The 12,048-nt window shown below is 47.8% G+C and overlaps 1 protein-coding gene across 1 annotated transcript; it reads left to right on the forward strand.

Annotated features, from left to right (window-relative positions):
* Positions 1–723: 723 nt before the first annotated feature.
* Positions 724–8,644, forward strand: prickle1a (prickle homolog 1a; the record flags this gene model as incomplete). Its single annotated transcript, XM_080545055.1, has 7 exons — positions 724–900; positions 2,885–2,998; positions 4,150–4,287; positions 5,464–5,667; positions 6,002–6,188; positions 6,491–7,411; positions 7,722–8,644. 7 exons carry the CDS (start codon positions 724–726, stop codon positions 8,642–8,644), a joined length of 2,664 nt encoding a protein of 887 aa, XP_080401181.1.
* Between the last annotated feature and the right edge of the window lie 3,404 nt (positions 8,645–12,048).

Below are 12,048 nucleotides of genomic sequence, written 5' to 3' on the forward strand. Positions count from 1 at the left end.
AGATAAAGGTGAAACCTTGAAGTGTGAGTAGTACTCATACTGTGTCTGGCGTTGCTCTCCCGTCCGTACCGGTGAATTACAGTGTGGAAATGGAATGCGGCGGCCCATTGTAGCCCGTAACCCCCTCTCGCCTTGATGTCAAATGAATGTGCTGCTGACGGTATACGTGACTCGCTGCGAGGGTAATTGTCTCAAGACAAGTCGAGACGTCACCTCGTAAATCTGTTGGAATGTTGGAATGGTACCCTGACCATCAAGACCACATGAGGGGACACGACGAAATGACACACCGGCCACAATGGCAGCGAAAAAGAGTACAGTTGCTATTATGAGTGATTTTACCATAGGGGAATCATGGCCAGATGAATGAAAGTGTTACCCCCGATACCGTAAACGCCTTCCGCGAAAGCTAGCCCACATGAAAGTAGCGGTGGGGGTGACTCACACAGTGCTGAGCTGTGGAGCATGTCTGAGTGAGGCTGAGATGACTGGAAGGAAGGCATGAATGAATGGATGAATGAAGGAATGAATGAATGAATGGATGAATGAAGGAATGGATGGATGGATGAATGAATGATGCCTGGACACGTGGAACATGTGGGTGATGTACTGTGATCTATTTATTATCACCCTTGAGTGACATATCTTCCTTTCTCTCTCTTTCCCTCTTTCTCTCCCCCTCCCTCCCTCCCTCCCTCCAGTAGAAGCTGGTGAGTGTGTCAGATGAACCTGGAGAGTGCAGCGGGTTACCAGGGCGGGGCGCGCCAGCGGGACGTGATGATGGAGCAGAAAGTCAGCAAGCTCGCCTTCGGCTTCCAGCGCAGCTCCACGTCCGACGACGACTCGGGCTGCGCCCTGGAGGAGTACGCCTGGGTGCCCCCCGGCCTCAGGCCTGAGCAGGTGAGCCCGGACCCCTACACACACGGACACACACACGCAAACAGACAGACAGACAGACAGACACACACACACACACACACATACACACACACACACATACACACACACTCACACACGCACACACACGCAGACAGACAGACAGGCAAACAGACAGACAGACACACACACACACACACACAGACACACACACACACACACATACACATACACACAGACACACAGACACATACACACACACACACACACACACAGACACTCACACACACACACACAGACACACACACACACACACACACACACACACAGACACATACACACAGACTCAGTAAATCTATAGAACACACTCTGTCGTACACCCTGATGCGACGGTATAGCACACTACTACTTATATTATTTATTCGGGGAGGGTTTTAATCCGTTTTCTGACTGTTGATTTTCAATCCCAACTATGAAGTCATGTAACAGTGAAATGACCTGATTCTAATGTTCCCCATTGGAAGGAGCACCTTCTGATAGTTCTTCCTGTGTTGCTGCTAACCCATTTCACTGCCCCAGATACTGTAGCTGTTATTGAGCCCATTTAGAATAATAATCCAAGCTTGCTCCCTGGATAATGGGACCCGAACCACCTCTTCTTCCCTCCCTCCCTCCCTAAAAAGTGAGTCGGCTCCCTTTGTTCAAGACAGACTTGTCAAGCACCACCCCGCAGCCACTTAGCGACAGGATGTGTATATTTTTATTTACAAACTCTGGCATGGAAAAGTCTGGTGGTGATTAGAGTGATCTGGCAGATGTAGGAGCCTAGGAGGGAGTAGAGGCCTTAGTGGATCAGTCTCACTGCTATAGCTGCTGCTGCTGCTGCTGGCAGGACCAGACTTAGAGAGCGGCTACGCTACGCAACGATAACATTCGGACCGCCAGCCAGGGCTGCTTTTTACAGGGCCGGTCCACAAACACAGTACTGCTTGTGCCTTTGCTGCAGGCAGTGTGATGTGGCACTCTTCCAAACCTAGGCCCCCCCTTTCCTCCCCTCTTTCAACTCTATCCGCCTTTCCCTCTCTCCTCTCCTCCTCTCTCTCTCCCCCCTTTTAAACAGCACACACACATGGAAGCAATGAGGGGGTGATGGGCGAGAAAGAAGGACCAGAGCAACAGGAGACCCCTAAAGACCCAAATATGCAGTAGGCAGGGGCCCTTTTGTGTGGAAATGAAATGCGTGGGTCAACTGTAATGCCTTTACAGCAGCTATTCTACTGGAATGGCCCCTGCCACATTATGGGGTGATCATTACAGTGAAGACACACACAGCCCTTCTGGATGAGGGTTATAGTGTTCTGTTCTGCCCTGGGGAGGAAAGGAGAGAGAGGTGGATAGAGGGGGGTAATAGCAGCATGAAATGTGCATATTTTACGGCAGGGCCCAAACGCGGGGTGATTGCAGTGGGGGTAAATTGCTGTCCCCTTACCCTCTAGACAGCCAGAGCAGCAGGAAGTCCCCCTCACACACAGGAGACGAGGTCATCCCACTTCTTTATCTGCTATCCCATAATGACCCTCCGTCATAAAGTGGACCTTCAGTGGCCGATCGGTCTCAAGGGTTAAAGTGCCACGGCGGGACACATAAAAACAGGCGGCTTTGTCCCGCTACCAGTCACAAGCATATGACAAGCCCTCCCCTCTCCCTCCCGCCCCCCCCCCCCCTCCCCTCCTTAGGACAGCGGCCTGGTCAGTGACCTAACGGTGTTGTGACAGGCAGAATAACAGAGGGCGACACCGTGTGTCGTTCATCCTATGTACGTAGAAGGCTTAGAGGTTCTCTAACTTCTCAAGAAAGTCCCCTCTTGGGTCTGGTGAAACACATGAAGTGTCTCTGTTCTCACCATCCCTCTCTCTGTAGGCCTGTCTCTAACCCACTTCCGTTCTGTTTTCTCCGTCAGTCTGTCTCTAACCTATCTTCTCTCCCCTATGTGCTCTGTGTGCTCCAGGTTCAGCTGTATTTCTCCTGTCTGCCCGAGGATAAAGTTCCTTACGTGAACAGCCCCGGAGAGAAGTTCAGAATCAAGCAGCTCCTCTATCAACTGCCTCCCCATGATAATGAGGTAAGAGAAAAGTATATTTGTACTGTATACTGTGTGTGTGTGTGCGTGCGCACGTGTGTGTGCGTGTCTGTGTGTGTGTGTGCGTGTGTGTGTGTGTGTGTGTGTGTGCGCGTGTGTGCGTCATAAAACCACTCCCAGCAGGTCCTCTCATTAAAGACATTGTTACCGCAAAGGTCTCACAGGCCAGCGCTCACGTTCCCACCATTCTCTTATGTCGCTCGGACTCGGGACATCTTGTTTGTGGAGCTGTGTCCGTCCCTGCTTTCATGCCTGGTAAACCTCGTTACGGCTTTAGCGCCTCCCTTGCCACCTCCGTACCATTCTCCTCATGTGAGGACTTGGCATTCACGTCAAGGGGATTTTTGTCCCCACAGCTCTTTTAGAAGGGTGTGGGCACAATGAGACTTTTGAGTTGATGATTTTATGATGTTTGCCGGGAGCCCCCCACTGGTTAGGATTCCTGCCATAGCTGTGGCTTTTTATGAGGACAGCCCAGTGGGAGAGAGAGACGCTGCTGAAAGAAGCTTTATGTGTGCCACTAGCGCCATTGCGGTGGCACCACGGACCCGAGATGCCTGCCTTCCACTACCTCGTGTCTCCTCCTCCTCATCTCTCTTTGTTGCTCTCTTGTCGACTTGATTTCACTGTAAACACAAGCCTTGTTTGTGCAAACGTCTGCTTTCCCCTTGTTAAGAGGTTTGGGAGACATCAAAAAGAGGGTGCTGTAAAAAACAGAAAAAACAGTTCTCAATCAGTCAGGCTTAGACATTTTGAAGGTGTACATGGGTGGGGTGTGTGTGTGGGGGGGGGGGTTAAGAGCAAGCTGGGGTCAAGAGATCTCTTTGTTGAATGTGCACCGGTATGCACTTTAGAGAATGTGTGTCTTGACTTGGGTTTCACTTCTTCAAGTGCTCCTTTTTGTTAGTTCCTCTGCTTTGTTATATTGTCCACTATAAGTCCTGGGTCCAAAAGGGTTTGAGATTGCCTCCGGCAGGCAGGGTTTGGACTGTCGGGACTGTTCCATTAGTTCTCCTGTGCCAGCCAGGCAAACTCGACACAGTCAATTCAACACTATTTGAACCCGGGTCTGCAGTGCATGACTGCATGTACCCTCTTCTGTTTCTGACTAAGCGTCCTCTCTCTCCCTCCAGGTGCGTTACTGCCAGTCTCTCAGCGAGGAGGAGAAAAAGGAGCTCCACATGTTCAGTGTCCAGAGGAAGAAGGAGGCTCTGGGGAGGGGCACTCTCAAACTGCAGCCCCGGCATCTTCTACACAGCGCCTGTGAGCATGTATGTCTGACCCATCACTTATATCACACACACACCAGGACACTAGGACAGGGTGCTGGAGGAGGTAGACATTGGAGGACAGGCTCATTGTAATACAATGGAATTAGGTTAGGTATCAAACACATTAGGTATCAAACAGAAAACTTTTATTTCTACCTCCAGCCATAAGCCATTGTTCTCCATATGACTTCATTAATAAGTAAACGTCATTATTAACTTAAGAAGCAGATAGCGGAGAAGCTGTAGCCTTGTCCTCTGGTTGTTTATCCCCCTGTGAGTAGGAAGTGAATCCCCGAGGGCTGGTTTCACCTAAAACACACAAGATGAGGAGCAATTTAGTTTGGAGCTCAGTATCAACCCCGCTATGTAAGAGATCCCTAAACATTATGTTGGCTTTGCAGTCATGCAAACGACGGTCTAAAAAGCCCCCTCTCAATGTTGTTTTGAGTGTCGTTACAGTGCGCTTGGCGCTGTGCTTTATTCACTATTTATAATGGTTTGTGAGCAGCCCGGGGGTGACCATTAAACCTTGTCAAAACATGACCTCACTGTGGTTAAATAAAAGATAAAGGCTGTTTTCTCCTCTGCGTGTTCGCCTCTTTGTGACTGTGTCGACTGGAGTCCCTATGAACAGGCCTGTGTCCCCACATGGCACAAAAGACAGAGAGAGAGGGGGAAAAAACCCAACAAACTTAATCCGCACAGGGACCACAGACCCCATGGTTATAATTCCTTCAGTCAGTCAAACAATGCCAAATCTGCTGACGTTCCACACAGATGGAACAGGCCAAGCCACATATTTCACCTCCCCCTGTCATCCTAGTTTCCATGGCCATGTGTTGGGTCATCATGTGTCCGTAGAGAAAACAACGACTGACGTGTCACTGCATCTCAGTGGTTACATAAAGCGTGGGTCAATGGGCCATAGCAGTTCGGCCAAAAGTCATGGATTTCTCATGTCATATTGGAAGCATGTAATAATCAAATAAATGGAATCGGTATTTGTTTAATTCCAAAAAGGATGTTGTTGGAATACCACACAACCACACATAAACACACGCAATTCTCTAATCATTCTGAAATAGCGCTTACATGCTATATTTCTAACATGATGAGAATGAATAATCTTTTCTTAACTAATGTCGGTGTCGGTGTTGTTGTTGTTGTTGATTGCAGTGTGGGGAGAACATCAACGGAGGTGAGATGGCGGTGTTTGCCTCCAGAGCGGGCCCGGGGCTGTGCTGGCACCCAGCATGCTTTGCGTGCTCCACATGTAGCGAGCTCCTGGTGGATCTCATCTACTTCTACCAGGACGGGAAGATCCACTGCGGGAGGCACCATGCTGAGCTGCTCAAACCACGCTGCTCTGCCTGCGACGAGGTGAGATACACACCGACCCCAAAACACAGTAGAACACTGTTACTGATACTAACCTAGAATACAACAACATACTAACCTAAAATACTACAAGCTTGTCTTGAATAGACCTTTATACTCATGAGACTTAGACTTATGTTTACACTTTTAGTTCAGAGATCGAAGGCATCTCATGAATGTCTGCATTAGTTAGACTACAGTACCTGGCCTCCAACTTTAGTTTATTGGCGTATTTTCAATTACTCCAATGAAATACTATGACGAGCATCATACTGCTTTTCATGCGCAGGAGAGCCCTGCACATCTAACCGTGTATAATGTGTGTTTGTCTCGTCAGATCATCTTTGCTGACGAGTGCACGGAGGCGGAGGGCCGCCACTGGCACATGAAGCACTTTGCCTGTTTCGAGTGTGAGACGGTGCTGGGGGGCCAGCGCTACATCATGAAGGACGGACGGCCCTACTGCTGCGGCTGCTTCGAGTCTCTCTACGCCGAGTACTGCGAGGCCTGCGGAGAACACATCGGTATATACACCTCTATAACAGACCTACAGGCAGCTAGTCTATTGCTTTTGCCATTACTGACATGGTACTCTGTCAATTAGACAATTCATTGAAAATCGAATTCTTAAAGATCAAATTCAATATTTGTGTGTCGGCGATGCAATTCAAGAGATCGAAGCAGTATCACATGTCACATCTACTAAAAATGAACATCCCGGTGAAATGCCACAAACAATTGAGGAGATAACACTACATATGTTACATGCATGATACACAAGTACTGGTACATATTGGTTAATTCAAGCTTTTGTTCCCTCCTACAGGGGTGGACCATGCCCAGATGACATATGACGGGCTCCACTGGCACGCCACGGAAAGCTGTTTCCGCTGTGTCCAGTGTAAGAGCTCCCTGTTAGGATGCCCCTTCCTGCCCCGACAGGGCCACATCTACTGCTCCAAGGCCTGCAGCCTGGGAGAGGACATCCATGCCTCCGACTCCTCCGACTCCGCCTTCCAGTCGGCACGCTCCCGCGAGTCCCGCCGCAGCGTGCGCATGGGCAAGAGCAGTCGCTCTGCCGACCAGTGCCGCCAGTCGCTCCTCTTCTCCCCCTCCGTCAACTACAAGTTCCCCGGCTTCAGCGGCGACTCCGCCGACGCCAACAACGACACCCTCACCAACAAGCTGGCCCACCTCAGCCTGGCCGACGAGCGCTTCTGGAGGGGCGGTCGCGAGGGCGGCGAGGAGGAGACAGAGGAGGCCCCCGAGGACCGGGTGGAGGAGTGGGCCGAACACGAGGACTACATGACCCAGCTGCTGCTTAAGTTCGGGGAGAACGGGGTCTTCCAACAGACCGATCAGGACTCCAGACCCGCTGACCCGTGGATGACCGAAGCAGAGATCAAAGCGAAACAGGAGCCCAAGGCTGTGATCGGTGGAGGAGGAGTTGGTGGAGGGGTTGGGGGCGGGGGCAGTCAGAGCCTGGCCAGTAAGAAGTACCAGGCGGACATGTACTGGGCCCAGTCTCAGGACGGGCTGGGGGATTCGGCATATGGGAGCCACCCAGGCCCTGCCAGCAGCAGGAAGATCCAGGAGTTGGAGCTGGAGCACGGGGCTGGGGCAGGCTTCCAGAGGGAAGAGCAGCAGTGGTATGACGACTCCCTGGAGTGCATCACCGATGAGCTCAAGCAGACGGAACAGAGTGTACGAGACTCCATGGACTCTCTGGCACTCTCCAACATCACCGGTAAGAGAGACGTCAGGCGTCATTCAACGTCATCAATGCTAATGCTATCGTCAATGCTAATGCTATCATCAATGCTAATGCTATCATCAATGCTAATGCTATCATAGAATGTATCAGTGAGAAATGCCCAGGTATAAATATGAGTAAAATAGCCTGATATTAAAACTGATTTAGGCAGTACACGAATGTTTCATTTCCAGGACTGTCTTACCATGCCATCCCATTTACATTTTACAAATACTATTGTGTAGAATAGACACCTTGTGTAAATATATCTCCCTAATCTCATGATCTCTCTGTTCTCTCCCAGGGGCGTCTATTGATGGAGACAGTAAAGACAGGCCACTGGGGTATGCCTTACAGAACTTCCAGGAGTTGGATGAAGAGGACTGTGACAAAACCAGCAACATGGGAACACTCAACTCCTCCATGTTACACAGAAGTGTCAGTTCCCTGAAGAGCCTTACATCTGAGCTGGAGCAGGAGGGGCTGGTGGAAGAGAACGTACCAGAGGAAGAGGAGGAGGAGGAGGAGGAAGAGGTCCCACTCCCAGAGGAGAGGCCCAAGGCCCCTCACCTCCCTGCGCTGAGGAGGACGCGCTCCCAGTCCAGACCGCAACAGGTCAAGTTCTCTGACGACGTCGTGGACAACAGTCGCTACGGCGACCTGCCCGTACGCCAGCCCCCCATGAGCGAGCGGACTCGCCGGCGAGCGTACCACTTTGAGGAGCAAGACCAGGAGCCAGGACGCCATCACCACCACCACCATCACCACCACAGAAAGCGCCGTAGTCGTAAGTCGCGCTCTGACAACGCTCTGCATCTGGTGCCTAAGGAGAGGGCCCGCATGTACTTCAGAGAGGACCAGAGGGGGCAAGCCCTCAGCCCCAAGGGGCCCCAGGCCTTCCAACCTAGCCAGCAGGCCTACGGCCACCCCCACCCCCGCGCCCACGCCACCTCAGACTACGACCTGCAGGGGCCGGCCATGGAGCGGTTCCTTGGCATGTGTGGAGAGGACGATGACTGGTGCTCAACCTGCTCCTCTTCCTCCTCTGAGTCTGAGGAGGAGGGATTCTTCCTAGGCCAGCCCATCCCCAAGCCAAGGCCCCATAGACATTACTATACTGACGAACTGCCCAGCCCTGTGGCAGGCTTGCCCTCCCTGCCTTACAGCCCACGGACTAAATCCAAAAAGAAGAAGGGGCACAAGGGGAAGAACTGTATAATTTCCTAGACTTTTTTATGTGGTCCCCCACCTTTAAATTATACTCTGCAACTCCTCTCTGCATCTCTTATTGCCACTATTTGACATACAGCCTGCTTGCTATAAATGCCTGAATTCTCTTGCCAACTCGATGTACACTGGTTCTCTCCTGATGATCGTTCCTTTGAAATGGATTGAGAAGGAACAATGAGTCATATGAGTCATATTTCAAAGCCATGAACTTCATTAGAAACATGTCAGTTTCTGCATTATTATGAACTGTCAGCAAAGTAACACATTAACTCTGAGTAAAACAATATTTATAATGCAAAGACTAACTGAAATTATTATTTAACAGTGCAGATATTAATGTATATATTGTAAAGTTCAGATACAAAACTGATATTTTTATACCCCTGAGGTCCAAAAGTTTTTTTTTTGTAGTGGAATGGCATTGACAGATACAACGTTTGGTAATTATTAAAGAACCGTATCATTTGTTAATCAGGGTTTAATTATGAACGTATTATGGGCTGCCAGTAAAGGTATGACTGAGTATGACCCTTGCTATCTCCAAGTATGTGCTTCTTTTGTATTTAGGCTTATGCTGCCCTGACAAGGGGGGACCATATCTACTACATAGGGCCAGGTTGGGTTGACTATTTTATTTATGGGTCATGTTGTATTGTAACAGATCACTGTAATCTGTATAAATGTAAAAACTGGAATATAAGGCTAAGATTGATGATAATAATTGTAATAAAAATATATTATGACATGAGATTATTTGTTTATTCCATGTGGAGAACCAATTCTTGACTTGGTTTGGCTAGTACAATAGAATCAATGGAATAGTCCCACAAGTGAAAACTAATACTTAGTAAAGTTGTAAAGTTTTAAAACTTTAATATTTATTGAGTTTTTGTTTGTACAAATAATCAAAAGTATAAAACAACAGTATACAGAATAAACAGAGAACAATAACAAAACATGGTCATGGTTACAAGTGTCCATTATTGGAAAAGGGTGTATAAAGATCCAGTATCTTGGAATGTATATCAGTTAGTCCACAATCATTTTTTCTATAGTATAAATCTCTCTTATAATTCCTTACCATTGTTCTATGGTAGAGGGTTCATTCTTATACCACTTTCTTGTTATCGCCTTTTTGACTGCGATCAACAATATCTTGGTAAAATACCTATCCTCATCAATGACAAAATAATGTATATTTCCGCCGTACAACTCCATTCTTGGTTATTGTACACATTGCTGTGATCAAATCATCAAATTCAAATCAAATTTTATTTGTATAGCGCATTTCTTACAAGATGCAACTCAATGCGCTTCACATAATAAACATTCTCAGTCAATCAGTCAATCAATCAATCAATACTGACAGAGCCGCGAGCAGGCAAAAGTAAAAACCTGTACACTATGTAGCCAGGAAAATTCCCTTGCAGCCCTCTACACATAGAGCGACTACTAGCCAGTTTGCCTACCAGCACCCAGCGGTGGGCCCCGACACCCCCCCCGGGGAGCCCCCGCCGCCCCACACGCCCGGCCCAGCCAAGCAAGCACAGACCTGTGATCCCCTTTCTCACCCAATTTCTGACGTTTTGGTCACTCAAACTTGGTTTAAACTTCTCACTTCACTTTCCAATTTGTACTGTTTAATTAGATCAAACCAAGTATTCAGTGTGTGTGAACTTATTGGATTTGATTTGATTGAATCTTGTAATGCCTTTACTAGTCTAGTATTACCAATTAGGGACTGGACTGGGATGTCCGCTACAGTCATCTCAATATCTTTCCACTTTGCGCTATAGTCTTATGTCACGCCACTTGATTATTGGTCCGAGTTGTGCTGCATGATAATGATCTTTTAAATTTGGGAGTGTCCTTATCATTGGCCAGTGGTATTGTACAGTATTTTATTCATGTTTTTTTTACCATTTTTTACCACTCCATTCCATCTGGAGATCATCTTATCTCCACAGGGGTAGTGGTGGTCTAGTGGATAGTGAGTTGGATTTGTGATCGGAAGGTTGTGAGTTCAAATCCCGCCTGAAACCACACCACTACTAGTGTGCCCTTGGGTAAGGCACTTAGCCCTCAGTTACTCCAGGGGGAATGTCCCTGTAATTTGTAATTGTAAGTCGCTTTGGATTAATTATGTGTCCCTGTCCTTTGATATTAATTCCTTTTAACTCAAAGTACCGTAAGTAAGTCACATGAAGAGGTTGGGACATTACAGTGTACGGGCCATGCACGTAACCCAATGACATTTACAAAATGTAAAAGAAAATATGTTTTTTTACCCAAACAAAATGGATTGATAAAACAAAAGTCACAATACAAAATACCTGTCAAGTGAATGTAAGCAATACTGACATGTAAGCAATACTGACACTTCGGAATTATAGGTGTTGGAAATGCTACCCAAAACTCCCCATCATGGTACATTGATAAACACAGAGGATTAGAATAGATTTTCCACAAATTGACTGTTGATTTAATTTCTAATTTTGTTCTCATTAGAGTCAGTATGATTTACTGTAGTTGTTTATCACTTAGAGAGAGAAGTGGTGGGCGGATCGAATGTGCCAGTCATTATTGACCCATGAGTGATGTATAGGAGTGAGGATATGAAGTCTAGAAATGCAAATCCAGTGTCAAGCTGCGGGGTCTATAGTAATGACAAACTTCCTGTAATGATAAAAATGTCCAATTGTAAAGCTGCTTTTCAATAATAAAATCAAACTTGACATCCTATTGATTTGTGACGACATCATAGACGTCATCATTGTGCACCTATGCCCCCTTCCAAAGTTCATCAGTCCCTGTCCCTGGAGGCTATGGTCCCAGTCCATGTTTACGTTGACGGTTTGGCCTGCTGTGTGACCTCGTCCAGCTCCTTGATAAACTGCCGGAGGTCATCCAGGCAACGCTCCCTTAGCTCAACCAGGTTCTCCTTCAGCGGGGTCTGCAGCAGCTGGTCCAGACTGGGCTCTTTGGCCACCAACATCTTCACCACCGTGCCGAACATCTCGCAGTCCTGCATGTACATCTGTACACACACACAAAACAGGCACTGCATTAGATATAAAACGTATAAAACAACATCAAAATCTGAGTTCACTGTTCCAAGTTGAATAGAGCATTCTTTGCCACAAAGTGCATTGTACAGTTGTCACGCAAGCACCTAAAACACAGTTCATTGGGTCTCAGATTCCAAACCTATTTCTCATTCCAACACTTTACTGTGAACTTAGTGAACCCACATTTCTGGCAAGTAGGTGTGCTCTATGAAACAGGTGTGTGTGAATGAGTGTGCATATATGCAAGCTCTGTAAGAGAGTGTCCATCGGGAACAAAAGGGAGAAAAGGTGTCAGGAGTCTGTTAGCAGACTGAGAAGTTATTTCACACCACA

The sequence above is a fragment of the Nansenia antarctica genome (assembly GCF_963989245.1).
Source record: "Nansenia antarctica genome assembly, chromosome: 14".
NCBI classification, from domain to species: domain Eukaryota; kingdom Metazoa; phylum Chordata; class Actinopteri; order Argentiniformes; family Microstomatidae; genus Nansenia; species Nansenia antarctica.